Source organism: Mytilus trossulus, chromosome 13 (genome assembly GCF_036588685.1).
Source record: "Mytilus trossulus isolate FHL-02 chromosome 13, PNRI_Mtr1.1.1.hap1, whole genome shotgun sequence".
Classification (NCBI taxonomy): domain Eukaryota; kingdom Metazoa; phylum Mollusca; class Bivalvia; order Mytilida; family Mytilidae; genus Mytilus; species Mytilus trossulus.
In genome coordinates, this window is record NC_086385.1 from 59,649,031 (window position 1) to 59,664,371 (window position 15,341).

At 32.8% G+C, this 15,341-nt stretch overlaps 1 protein-coding gene across 1 annotated transcript; it reads left to right on the forward strand.

Moving 5' to 3' along the window:
• The first annotated feature begins 14,043 nt into the window (after nucleotides 1–14,043).
• On the forward strand, nucleotides 14,044–15,146 carry LOC134694540 (uncharacterized). Its single transcript, XM_063555553.1, has 3 exons — nucleotides 14,044–14,150; nucleotides 14,344–14,570; nucleotides 15,016–15,146. The coding sequence occupies exons 1-3, from the start codon at nucleotides 14,062–14,064 to the stop codon at nucleotides 15,144–15,146; spliced, it is 447 nt and encodes a 148-aa protein (XP_063411623.1). The 5' UTR covers nucleotides 14,044–14,061.
• Nucleotides 15,147–15,341: the final 195 nt, after the last annotated feature.

Here is a 15,341-nt window from a genome sequence, read left to right on the forward strand (position 1 = left end):
TGTATATCCATCACATTAATGATGTGTCATTACATTAATGATGTATCTCAATTACAGAATCATGGCTGGACAATACAGTAACAAATGCTGAAATTCACATTGAAGGATACAACATTGTGAGACTAGACAACTCTAGAAATGGTGGAGGGGTGTGTGTATTCATCAGGGAGGACATTGCGTTTTCGCCAAAACAAGATCTTCACGACGACAGACTTGAGGCCCTCTGGATAGACATCTTAATACCAAATACCAAGACGATTACTATTGGGACCGTTTACAGACCACCAAAAGAGGCGTCCTTTCTTATTAACTTTGAAGAAATATTAAATAAATTAAATCAATTAAATGAATTGTACATTGTTGGTGATATAAATAAATGTTTATTACATAAAAAGTCATCTTTATGTAAAAACTATATGAATATTTTACAAATGTCAAATTTGAAGCAATTGTTATGTGAACCAACAAGAATAACTGAAAACAGTAAAACTTTATTAGATCATGTAATTGTTAACTCTGAAGACAGAGTCAGTCAATCGGGTGTTATTCCAATTGGACTTAGTGATCATTTTATTACATATTTTACTAGAAAATTTGAGAGAAAAACAATTTCAGATAGTGGAGAAAATTTAATCAAAATAAGATCCACCAAAAATTATAATAAAGAGGACTTCTGTAAAAAATTAAATGATGCTAATTGGTCTGAATTATATTTATGTAGAGAAGTGAATGGAACTTGGGCAAAAAAGATATTTTTACTTCTTTTTTAAATGAAGCAGCTCCTAAAAGAGATATTAAAATTAAAAAACATACAGAGCCATGGATGACTTCTGAAATTATTGAACTTAATCAAAAAAGAGATCTGCTTTTGAATATATATAAAAAAAAAACAAATAGTAAACATTTTTATTACGATTATTGTAAATGCAGAAATAAAACCCAGAGAGAGGTAAACAAAGCTAAGTCTTCATATTTTGAAAATAAAATAGAAGAAAATAAAAATAATCCAAAAAATATCTGGAAACAGTTTAAAAGTATGGGTTACAGTACAAAACAGAAGGAGAAAAGTAAAGTTGTACTTAATATAGATAATGAGAACTGTCATGACTCAAATACAGTGGCTAACTATTTTAATAACTTTTTTACAACTATAGCTGATAACTTAGTATCAAAATTACCACCAGTTCCAAAAGTGTTTGATATTAAAACAGATATTCCTCATTAATCTTTGTATCATCTTTTGGCGTGGCTAGATTTTTATAATACTTGGCCAGGAATTCTCTTTGTTCATCTGGGCAAGTAATGTCTTTTTCTTCATGACGGATGACTAGGGTTACAGAAGTTTTGTTATTGCCTAGATTCCTTTTTATGAGTTGGAAAAAGGTTTTTGATGAGGGTTTCTGTTCTAATTGACTAAAAAAGTTTTCCCTTTCCATAGCTCTTTCCTTCCGGAGCATTTTCCTGGCATTATATTTCGCTTCCTTAAGTTGTTTAAAGGAGTCATCTAAGCCTCTTTTTCGACCACCAATATCCCATATCCTGTGTTTTTGTTTACTGATGTTTAGCAAAATTTTGGTTTCGGCTGAGACCTTCTGTTTGGGGCCATTTAGTTTAATGATCCTTGACGGAATAGCAAATTTTTCTGCTGTTTTAAACAGTATATTAAATTTCCAACCAGTTCAATAGAGGTTAAATTTGGAGATTGGTTTTCTTGAAGTGTTTCTTTTAATTTTCCTTGGTACTTATTTAAATCCGCCCTATCCCATTCAATTTTAAACTTTTTCCCTGAATTAGAACTTTTTTTTTAATGTTGTTAGATTGTATTTTAGCTGCCAGGACGCAGAAGACTGGAACATGAGTTGATAGATTGTTTCCACAAGTGTTTTCTATTATTTTATCTACTATATCCAAATCCTGAGTCAGTATATAGTCAATTTGAGATGAAGATAACCCATTGTGATGGAAAAAAAGTATCGTTATCCAAATGATTGCCTTTATTTATCCATTTGCCTTGAGTTTTGAATGCTCTTAAAAGCTTATCATGGGGGGTTTTCCTTGATGTTTTGAGAGTTCCGTTCAAGTCGCCACAGAGGATATGAGTAAGATCAGAATATTTTTCGGTTATATGTGACACTATGTCTAGATGTTCTCTATAGCCTATTTGTGAATTTTGTGCCAGGGTTGGCATGTATTCATTTATGAGACATACTGTATGGTTTTCTAACTCTATCTTTATAGCTATTACTCTTGAATTACCATCTGGAAGTTTATGAATAAATTTATTAAGAGAAGAAGGCCACATGATTGTTGTACCTGCTTGTCCTCTGCGTGCTTTAAAATTAGGAATTGGATCATTGTCGTCATGGGAGCGTGAAAAAATGGTGTGTAGAGGAAAATGCTTTTCGAAGAAATTTGTTTCATATCCCCAAAGCCAGTGTTCTTGAAAACATATAATAAGATTATGGTCTTTAGCAATGTCTTGGAGATAGTTAAAATTTGATTTTATCCCTTCAATGTTGAGAGTCATTATTCTAAGTCCCGGGTGCCTGTCCACTGGAACTGGTTTATATTTGGTGGTTTCTTCGATGGAGGAAGATATAAAAAAAAATGATGTGAAGGATCGGTATGAGCGACATCTTTCTCAGGAGACATATTTTGTATTGAATCATTAAGCAGATCTAAATCATTGACTGATTTTTGAATTACATTTGTTGTTATAGGATGACTGGTTGATGATTTGATTTGGTGGTCATTTTGAATATTGGATATTGTGCTCTCAGTTGATGATTGAGTATGATGGTTAATTTGGGCCTCAGTCAGTTAAGCTTACCGTTATTCGTCTTTAACCTGCACCGTACGTGGAACACTACTCCAATATTTTTAGGAAAAACGACACATAAGAAACGTACAAATAAAACCACAGTGATCATAAAAATAACTATCAAACTTAAGAATAGTATGAACCAGGATTGAAAGCTATCGAACTAGCCATAGCAAAAAAAAATTCAAAATCTTATAGTTGGTTACTTATCAATTAAACATCGTCATCATACCACCATGAACCTGTACCAAGTGAACCTCATATAATATATATATAACCCCTCAATGCTTAATGCATTTTTATGCTGCTCGTGATAAAAATAAGAAGATGTAGTATGAGTGACATGCAATTAGACAACTCTCAATCCAAGATAGTCTTAAGCAACTATAGTTTACGGTACTACCTTCAACACGGAGCTTTCAAGTGTGAACACATTCATTTCTGTAATTTATGAACTTCAAGGTTAAATAGTTAGAAATAATATTACGTTTGAAAAAAAAAATCATTTGTATTTAATCGTTCATTCTGACAGGGACGTATATGTATTATAGGTCCCTGATTCTGATAATGATAATTTCTCACTCAGTTCAAGTTTCACCATGATCGAGTGCTTATTTTATAGAATCTGTCAGTTAATTTGTTATGTACTGAATTATCTCTTTAATCAAACGAGTGTATTACTTATCTAATCCATTTGATTAACTAGGGGGGCGAGGATGAAAATTAAAAAAAAAGGCAGGACAGGAGTTTCAAGTGAAAAAAAAGGCAGGATGAGCAAGTGGGCAGAAAAAAAACCCGGATAAAGTTGTAAGAAAAAGGCAGGACCAAACATAGTGAAAAATAAAAAGGCAGGACCGAGATCACAACTAAAAAATATGCAGGACAAAATGTTTCATCCTAGCACTGAAACGACATATATGTCGCCTTGGCATTAAAGACCAAACAGCCTATTCATTTCTACCAGTGATTTTTCCTTAAATTTTGTGTGAAGGTATTTTATGATTTGAGGAACAAAATATGATGAAAAAAATTGGGGGTCACCGACTTAGTTTTGTCACTATAGCAACCTCAGTTTCCTGTTTTCCCGAATATTAACATAATATTTGCTTGTTATCTAAACTCTCAAAAGCTGCTAAACTGATCTATGAATACGAGAAGTATTTTTTTTATCATAGGCTGTGTCGTGGACGTGGTTTGTTGATAGTTATTTCGTTCTTATTGACGATACTCTACTACATGTCTGGTTAAATATAACTTTTGTCTTGACAATACATCATTAGCGGATTTAGGGGGGTAGGGGGTTCAGAACCCCCCCGGTAGGAAATCTTAAAAATATTTTGACCAAAAATTTGTGAACTAACCGTATACCATCTTGGTCAAATATCAATTTCATTCAAATTTGATATCATGCAATAAATCTAATTATCAAAGTGGCATGTTTTCACTAGACTCTGTTATATACACAAATATCATAATCACATTAAAAGAGGGACAGTCAAACTTGTAAATCTAAAACAAACTGACAACGCCATGGCTAAAAATGAAAAAGACAAACAGAAAACCCCGCTGTATACCTGTTTATCATTTAGGCTATCAGCCTGGCTACAAAGAACTAAATGAATATGTCATTATTCCGTTTTAGGTAATGAGGTTTTTTTTAATACAAAGAAAAATAGGTAAAATTTTTTGTTAAAGTAAGTCAACATCATGAACAAATTGTGAAAATGTCTTTAAAGGGCAATAACTCCTTAAGGGGTCGATTGACAATTTTGGTCATTTGACTTATTTGTAGATCTTACTTTGCTTAACATTTTTGCTGTTATAGTTTATCTGTATCTATAATAATATTCAAGATAATAACCAAAAACTGCCAAATTTCTTTAATATCATCAATTCAGGGGCAATAACTGAAAAACCAGTTACCCAATTTGGCTGAAAATTTCAGGAAAGGTAGACCTTGACCTAATTAATTTTAACTTCTTGTCTTATTTGCTCTAAATGCTGGAGTTTTTGAGATATAAGCCAAAAACTGCATTTTTCCCAGTGTTATATTTTTAGCCATGACGGCCATGTTTTTTGACGAAATAAAAAACTAAATAAACAGTTTATTTTATACACCCTACTGATCATTCAGTTGAAGTTTGGTTGAATTTGGTTGAGTAGTTTCAGAGGAGAAATTTTTTGTAAGTTAGCAAATATGATGAAAAAATTGTGCAAAATTGTCATTAAAGGACAATAACTCCTTAAGGGGTCAATTGACAATTTTGGTCATTTAACTTTTTTAAAGATCTTACTTTGCTGATCATTTTTGCTGTTTACAGTTTATCTTTATCTATAATAATATTCAAGACAATGACCAAAAACTGCAAAATTTCCTTAAAATTACCAATTAAGTGGCAGCAACCCAACAATGGGTTGTTTGATTCATCTGCAAATTTCAGGGCTAATAGACCTTGACCTAATGAACATGTTTACCTCATGTCAGATTTGCTCTAAATGCTTTAGTTTTTGAGATATAAGCCAAAAACTGCATTTTACCCCTATGTTCTATTTTTAGCCATGGCGGCCATGTTTTTTGACAAAATGGAAAATAAAACACAAACTTTATTCTAGATACCCTATGGATCATTCAGCTAAAGTTTGGTTGTAATTGGTTCAGTAGTTTCAGAGGAGAAGATCTTTGAAATAATTTACGACGACGACGGACGCCAAGTGATGGCAAAAGCTCACATTTCCTTTTAGGAAAGGTGAGCTAAAAAGAGTAAACCAAAAGAAAGTTAAACATCAAATGCATGTTCATGTAACATAGGCAGGTGTTACCTGAAGAGCTCCCGAGGTTTTTTTTAAAAGAAACCTTTCATTCAACAATTGTCAATATTGTTAACAAAGGTTGGGAACAAATCCAGGGACAAACTACGTATCTTGGTGCGATTGAACCTTTGTGCCATAGTGCGAATTGCCAGAAGTGGTTTCTACAGTTAGTGAGTACATCCGGAATTGAAAAAAAAATCGTGTAAGTGCAGTAGCTACTTGACACTTTTTCCATAATATCCGGCTCCCTTTGGGAGCTTATGAACCTAGTATTGTCCTTACCACAATCCTCAGCTGGGCATAATAATTTACTTCTAATATAAGTTATAATTTTTATTTGTAAACACAAAACATGAAAAATATATAATACAGTATAAGGCACAATTCCCAAGAATTAAATAACACTTTTAAAGATGTATATATAACATAACAAGAGTGGATACACTGAAATGTCTTGCCTGTTCTAGTGTTCATAATATAATTTATGTTGAAAATTTAAAAAGAAGAATTATTTATGTTGAAAGTATATAAAAAAAGTTTATACCACAAACATTACATTAAATTAAATATAACATTAAATGACCAATGTACATGAGGTCAAGGTGAGATAATCCCTTTCAGACAGACAGTTAACCTATTGCTAAAAGTATCTCCAAAATCAACCTCATAAAAAAATTAACTTGACCAATGAACCATTAAGATTAGGTCAAGATCAACTAACAATTGTTAAACAGACATACACAGATTATTATTACCAGACAGACATTTTCACCTTACAAACATTCCATATACTAAATATAATTGACTGGATACTTATAGTATCTGAGAAATAGACCAAAACACAAAAAAATAACTTTGACCAATGAACTATGAATATGAGGTCAAGATCAGTTGATTATTGCCAGACAGACATGTACACCTTAAAAACATTTCATACACCAAATATAATTGACTGGATGCTTATAGTTTCTGAGAAATAAAGCAAAACACAAAAACTACTTTGACCACTGAACTAGGGATATGAGGTCAAGGTCAAATGACACCTGTTGGGCAAGTACACCTTACAATCATTCCATACATCAAATATGGAAGACTTATTGCTTATAATTTCAGAGATATGGACCTAACCCTGTAAACTTAACCTTGTTCACTGATCCATGAAATGAGGTTGAGGTCAAGTGAAAACTGACGGACTGACATGAGGGCCTTGCAACATACGCACATACCAAATATAGCTATCTTATTACTTATAATAAGTGAGAAATTAACCTTGCAAAAAAATTGAACTTTTTTGAAAATGAAGTCAAGGAAAATGGTCATATGACAGACGGAAAGTTCATAACAAAATGCATCTATATACAAAGAGGAGGTATCTGGGTCTTCTACCTTCTAAAATTTTAAGCTTTTAAGTCAAGAGCTAACACCGCCATCAACGCCTTCACCGCCTGATCACTATCTCTAAGTCTCGCTTTCTGCAACAGAAGTCGCAGGCGAGACAAATACTTACAGAACGCAAGAAAACATATTTAATTTGACTCTAGTAAATATAAACTAGAGGCTCATGAGAGCTTGAATCACTCACCTGGCTTTGATAAGATTAATTGAACATTTGTATGTATTAATTACCCTTAGGGTCCTATGTTAAACAAACTCCCCCTGCTGGCAGCCATCTTGTATGATGGATCGGCTACAAAGTAACAACACTTAGTCAGCACCTTATAATGATCATTCATGCCATGTTTGGTTTCCATTTAGTGGCTCTCTAAAAGAAGACAATTGTAATTTATTCCCATAGGGTCATATGATAAGCTTAGTCTCCTGCTGGTCACCATCTTGGGTGATGGATCAACAACAAAGTAGCAACACTTGGTCAGCAACTCATAAAAACATTCATTTCATGTTTGTTTCAATTCCTGAAGCGGTTTTCTAAAAGAAGAAATTTGTAAGTATTTCCTATAGGTTCCTATGTTAAACTAAGTCACCCGCTGGATGCCATATTGGAGTATGGAATAGGCTACAAAGTAACAACACGTAGTCAGCACTTTATAAGGAACAATCATGACATGTTTGGTTTCATTCCATTTAGTGGTTCTCTAAAAGAAGAATGTATGTATTTTCCATGGGATCCTATGTTAAACTAGGTTCCTGATGGCGGCCATATTGGGTGATGGGTCAGATACAAATTAACACTAGGTCAGCACTTCATAAAGAACATTCATGCCATGTTTGGTTTCATTCCATTTGGTGCTTCTCTAAAAAGGAGATTTGCATGTATTTCCTATAGGTTCCTTTGTTAAACTAATTCCCATGCTGGCGGCCATCTTGGATTATGGAATCGACTACAAAGTAACAATACTTAGTCAGCACCTTATAAGGAACATTCATTATATGTTAGGTTTCATTCCATTTAGTGGTTCTGTAAAAGAAGACTGTATGCATTTTCCATGGGATCCTATGTTTAACTAGGTCCCCGATGGCGGCCATATTGGGTGATCGATCAGATACAAAGTAACAACACTTGGTCAGCACCTCATAAGATAATTCATGTCATGTTTGGTTTCATTCAATTTGGTTGTTCTCTAACAGAAGACATTTGTATTTCCCATAGGGTCCTATGTTAAACTAAGCCCCCTCTGGTGGCCATCTTTGATGATGGATTGGCTACAAAGTAACAACACTTGGAACATTTATGCCATATTTGGTGTCATTCCATTCAGTGGTTCTCTAGAAGAAGTTAAAAATGTAAAAAGTTAACGGAGGATGCACGCAAATTGATGAGAAAAGCTCACTTGACCTTTTAGGTCAGATGAGCTAAAATATAAAAATATATATGCAGGAAAGGATTCAAATGAACAAGTTTCAGATAACTTAATAAATTCTGGCTAATGACGCTAACAGCATAAGGAAAAAAACATCCGAAATTTTTTATTCAACCTTTTTTCATTAACTTAGAAAACTTATCTTTCTGACATTAAATTAATTTTTAGTAATAAAATCAAAACCATTTCTTGAATCTCAATCAAAATGAGTTCTGGTGTTACTTTCCACATTCTAGCTAATGACACTAACAGCATGAGGAAAGTTACATCCGAAATCATTCATAATATAAGAAAACTTATCTTTCTGACATTAAATCAATTTTTAGTAAAAAAAAATCAAAACCATTTCTTGAATCTCAATCAAAATGATTCCTTGCCATGCATTATTATATCTATATTTAATCTTACTAGAACACACCCGCGAAATCGCGGGCATTCAGAGCGTATTTGAAAGGATGTAAAGTGTTATAGGAAGAATTTTGTAAGAGATTTAATGACTTGAGAATTTCAGGAAAAGTATCAAAAGTCATAGGTACTTGGGGACAGGAAAATGTTTTTTTAACCCTCCTCCTTTATTTCCAAAATTCCCATTTTTGGTTTTCTATTAATTTCATTATGAACATACATTTAGTGTACATGTATTATGAACATTCCAGTCAGGAGCCTGTAATTCAGTGGTTCAGTGATATTTATTTTTTTTTTTTTTTTTTATAGATAAAGAAGGCTGTTAGTTTTCTCATTTGAATTGTTTTACATTGTCATTTCGGGGCCTTTTATATCAGACTATGCGGTATCGGCTTTTGTTTATTGTTGAAAGCCGTAAGGTGACCTTTACATGTTAATTTCGGTGTCATTTTGGTCTCTTGTGGAGAGCAGTCTCATTGGCATTCATACCACATCTTCTTTTTTTTGTACATTTAGTGACTTGAGAATTTCAGAAAAGGTATCAAAAGTCATAGGTAATTTGGGACAGGATAATTATTTTTCTAGCCCGGCTCCTCCCTTTTCCACAAAAAAATCCTTTTTTATGTTCGTTCTCTATTTATTTTAATGACACATGGATAATTTTAGCGCTTATCTATATATTATGAACATTCATGCTTATATAGGGAATCACTGAAGCACGACCGGAGCGGGCCCCTCTGTAACAAAGTTACTTGGATCATCAATATATGCGTCAGCAAATACTTAAGCTGTCCAGTGATTAATATATATCTATATAAACTTATACTTACATCGAGGATATGTCAGTTTATTTCAAATGCTTTATTTAAATTAATTGTTTTAGTTTTGTTACCATAATCTTTACTTTTGTGTTTAAATATTTTATTTTTACTAGTTCTCCCTTCATTGGCTTCGTTATGAAGAGAGCGCGTTAGTTTCCCTGTCGATTTCGTTGTGGACAATATCTTTGGAAGTGTCCCTTCCCCCGACAGTAGTAGCAAACAACCTCTGCTAGATTTCTTTGTTGAACTAAATTAACTCGGTGCGTTTTCGGGTATTTACGTGGAGTATTACTCCTACAATCTTTTGCAAAATGACCTAATTTTCCGCATTTATGGCATCGTCTGCACAAGGATAATAGTTACGCTGAACGGTGTCCACTGGTCACCTAAACAGAAACGGTTAAAATTGAGTCTATACGCGACAAAAAATAGTACATGATTTCCGGTTTAAAGTGAAAGTAGGTTACTAAGGGGATACACAGTTTATAATTGCTGCTATATAATACGGATATTAGCATAATGCAAAGTTCCGGAATAACCATATTTCAAAGGATACTGTTGAGAGAGATACAAAAAGTAAAGAAAATACCAAATAATCAATAATCATAATAATTCACTAAAAAGAAACAATTGAAAATGCATAGAAGATTCACCCTTTACTCTATTTATATCTTAAAGCGAGTGACATGGCTTATTTTTTTTTAGAAAAAAACCCCTAATGTCCTATTTTGCACTCTCATGACATATATTGAATGGCCCCCTACACAGATATTGAATTTCGTGACATCTTGCCACCCTTTACATAATTAATTGTGATGACCTCTGGTCACCCTACACATATATTGAATTTGGTAACCTCTGATCACCCTTTACATATATTGAATTTACCTACAATTAATTAGATACTGAATTTTGTAACCTCTGGTCAACCTTGCCACCTTAAACAGATATAGAATTTTGTTACATCCTGTCACGTTTCAGATATTAACTGTGGTGACCTCTGGTCACCCTACACATATATTAAAATTGGTTACCTGTGGTCACCCAACACATGCATTAAATTCTCTTAAACATTAAAAGATATTGAATTTGGTTACTTCTGGTCACCCCGGCAAGCCTTCTCAGATATTAAATTTTGTTACATCTTGTCACCTTTTACATAATTAATTGTGGTGACCTCTGGTCACTCTATACATATATGAACTTTAAATACCTCAAGTGACCCCACACATCAACTGAATGGGGTTACCTCTGGTCACCCTTCACATATTTTGAATTTGGTTACCTCTTATCATACACAAATATATAATTTGGTTATCTCTAGTCACCGTGCATACATATTGAATTTGGTTACCTATATTTAGCCTACTTAAATATTAAATTTTGTAAACTTCGTTCACCCTACTCATATATTGAACGTTGTAGCCTCTGATTAATCTACACAAATATTGAAAAAGGTAACCTCTGGTTAACCATTACAGATATCGAATGTGCTTACCTCTGATCATCCTATACATATATTGACTATGGTCACCCTACAAAGATATTGAACATGGTTACCTCTGGTCACCCTACAAATATATTGAATATGGTGACCTCTGGTCACCCAACCAAAATTTTGAATATGGTTACCTCTGGTCACCTTACACATATTTTGAAAATGGTTGCCTCTGGTCACCCACACAGATATAAGCTATGGTTACTTCTGGTCATCCTACAAAGATATTGAAAATGGTAACTTTTGGTCAACATTCAATAAATTGACTTATGTTACCTATGATAACAATTCACAAAAAATGAATTTGGTTAGCATCGGATATCTCGATTCACACTTTTTGCGCTACTTTTATAATTAATATAGTAACTTCTGGTCGCTGTACACATATATCTAATTATTTTGCCATTGTCAACAAATATATATAGCAATTGGCTTTTTTGGAATGTGGTTACCTCGGATCACTATACATAGATAAAAAAATATTTTTCTTTAGACACCATGCAAAAATATTGAATTTAGGTACCTTTATTAACCCTACTTATATGTTTAATTTGGTAATCTCTGGTCACACTACCAAGATGTTGAATGTGGTTAGCTCTTGTAACCATACAAAGATATTGAATATGGTTACCTCTGGTCACCCTACACATATATTGACTATGGTGACCTCTGGTCACCCTACCAAAATTGTGAATATGGTTACCTCTGGTCACCCTACACAGATATTGAATAAGGTTACCTATGGTCACCTTACACAGATATTGAATAAGGTTATTTTTGGTCACCTTTAAAGATATTGAATATGGTTACCTCTGGTCACCCTACACAGATATTGAATAAGGTTACCTATGGTCACCTTACACAGATATTGAATATGGTTATTTTTGGTCACCTTTAAAGATATTGAATATGGTTACCTCTGGTCACCCTAAACATATATTGACGTTGGTTACCTTTGGTCACCCTACATATATTTCAAACATGGTAACCTCTGGTCACCCACATATATATTGGCTATGGTAACCTCTGGTCATTCTACACAACATATTGAAAATGGTTACCTTTGGTCACCCTACAATAAATTGGATTATGTTACTTATGGTTACAATTCATTAATAATGAATATCTTTTGTCAACTTAAAAGATATTGAATGTGGTTACCTCTGGTCACCCTACACAGATATCGAATTGGGTAACCCTTTCATATTATTGAATGAAATTACCTCCAGGCGTCGTATACACATATTAACTTTAGTTACTACTGGTCACCCTTTAGTGGAATGGGGTTACCTTTGGTCAGCATACACAGATATTAATTTTAGTAACCTCCGGTCACCGTTCAAAAATATTGGCTTTGGTAACCTCTGGTCACAATGAATTTTTATTGGAATCGGTTATCTCGTATCACACTATACAGATGTTAAATTTGGTAAACACTTCCCGCAACATTTTACACAGTAAATGAACTTTGGTGTTTTCTGGTCAAAGTATACAGATGTACTGTTGACATTGATTCTGTATATGTCAGTACTTGTATTGATCTATGATATTTCTATAAAAGTTGGTTAAATTTCATTTTTCTTCCTTTGTTTTAGAATTCACCAGAATGAAGCTGTAGCTGAACCAGAGCTATGCACACAAATACTGATGAAAGAGATAATTTTCTACCAAGAATTGAAAGAGAAATGGACATAAAAGATAAATAAAGGTCAATTATATCTTTTAATATATTTGTCTGTAAAAATTACAGGTTAAACTATGACATTATTCACATATTGGTGCAGTGATAGTTATTCAACAATTGACCAATAGACAATGCTAAGAAAGATTCATCTAAAGAAACATCTTTTCCTGCATATCAAATTTAATACAATTAACGTCAACACAAATTTCAGTTGAATTTTGGCAAAGAATATTAGATAAATAATTTTACATAATAATATTTATCTCATGAACTAGTGACACTTACAAAAAACATAAATTTTGGTTGATAAAAGATAAAAAGAACCCACTAAAACATATAGCAATGAATCTCTATTGAATTATATCAGTAAAATAATTTAAAAGTACAGAGTTGCTTGATGCGATTTGAAGATCTTACCTATAAATGTACAATGCTTATGAGTACATGCGTGTTTAATCTTTAGATTCTGTTCCTATACTTAAAAGAAATGTGTCAATATAATTTTTCATCAACAAATATACTTTTCAAAAAGTTCAAATGTTGCAAGAGAAGATGCCTTCCAAACAAATAACAGACTACTTGTTAGACAACTGGTGTACTGACAAGTTGGGATGTCGATGGGCCAACTATGGAAGACATATTTTTTCATTAAGATCAAGATACAAATAACTTAGTTGAAAGGTTATTAATACATTTTGTTACTATACACCTTATATATTACAAAATCGAAATTTTAAGCATCATCTAATCATTATCTATTTGATAATAGTAACTAATTATATTTTATTTTGGGGATAAACTGAACTGTCTCTGTTTTTATGACCTGAAGTATAAAAAGTGTTACACTTTGTCTATATCCTACTTCTTCGTGGGTAACCAAAGACTTAAAATGATATAAACTATACAATTGTTTAACTATACGGAGAGATTATTGCCGTTCTTTCATGATAGGGTTATGCAAATTTAATACAAAAATCATAATCGTCAATGCAAGTCGATAATTACATAAAAGCAGACAAATGAAAAATGTAGTCTAGCAAAACCTGATGTGTATGAAAACATTAAAACAAAAAATATAATGCTACTTATAACATTCAAATGTATACACATTAAAATTTTATGTACTTTCTATTTGTTCCTTCAAACATAAATCATAAATTCAAACTCAGTAACATTTTGTCATTTTCAGGTTTTTCCTGGGCATGAAATACCATTTCCTTGGTGGGTATGCCAATAGCAGAGTAGAGGACTTAATAATCTTACTCCATGTAAATGTAACTATGTTTTATGAGTAAGTAAGTTTAAATTTGTCACAATCCTGTTCTTCTTATCGTTCACTAGAATCGTCTGAAATTAGAAAGATAATTTCAATTAAAGATGCAATTTCATTGAATATTAAATACTGTGAATTCAATTTTTTAAGAAATAATTTATTAATAGATCTTTGAATTATGTTTTCAAATAAAAAAACATCGTAATTTTAGCAATCTAGATGAACTCGCAAAGATTAGTCGCTTGAAAAATATGGGAGGACAAAGGGAAGACAAAAGTAAATTGACAGCAGAGAATATGCTCAAGGCGGAACTTGAACAAATGGTGCAATGGACTTCATCCACAGAATGCACTGTTCCATCACAGACAGCATTTGGGACGATTTATAATGTAGACATTGTCAATGTAGTGTGCAATTGTCCAGCTGCAACAACAAGAGGTATGTTTTTTTTTTATTATCTTAAGTCAGTTCAACAATGTTTAAAAGTACACCATCAAGTAAGAATTGTTGAAATCAAGATTATTAATTTTGCGGGTGCCGTATATGGTCCCACAAATGCTTAGCCTTCTGGAGCATCTAATTCTACTTCAGGTTTTTAGTGGAATTCGCGCTGTTTATTATTTTATTTTTTTACTGTTGTGAACGTCTTTTGGGTTAAGAGTCTCCTCGATTTTGATTGTTTTTGTCTTCCAACAAGGCGTCATCAGGTTATACAAGTGCAAATAATCATTTGACTCATCAGTTTTTCTAAAACAATGCGATTTAATTTAAGTTAATCTTTACTGAATGTTCATTAGTGGTTTTGTTTGAAGGTTGTACAATTGAAAGTAAACCATAAAGGTATAATGCAGTTATTTATGTTCCATTCTTTCCTATTTTTTAGGGATGTGTAAGCATGTTCATTTAGCTGAATTCATTGCGTCTAAAAGGAACATCGACCTCACTGAAGGGCGCAGATCTAGAGGTTTTGTCCAGATTGGGAAATGTATCAGTTGTTTATTTGACCTCATTTAAATGTACATGTTTTGCCAATAGCCATGGTATACATTGTATTTGTGTGATGGTAGCAAAAAATGGTATTTTCATCACCTGACATAGAGTCTACCCCAATTGATGAAACAAGACAACAATTAAAGGAAGACAAAGAAACAACCGAACAGGCTATTAAAAGAAAAAATGAGGGAATATATATGTAAACAATGATAACTT

What these genes read in the sequence shown, in the direction of transcription:
- LOC134694540 (XM_063555553.1), top strand. Translation starts at nt 14,062, where the DNA reads ATGAAATACCATTTCCTTGGTGGGTATGCCAATAGCAGAGTAGAGGAC. An exon ending in AATGTAACTATGTTTTATGA is followed by an intron (nt 14,151 to 14,343) that starts GTAAGTAAGTTT and finishes TCGTAATTTTAG; the next exon opens with CAATCTAGATGAACTCGCAA. An exon ending in TCCAGCTGCAACAACAAGAG is followed by an intron (nt 14,571 to 15,015) that starts GTATGTTTTTTT and finishes CCTATTTTTTAG; the next exon opens with GGATGTGTAAGCATGTTCAT.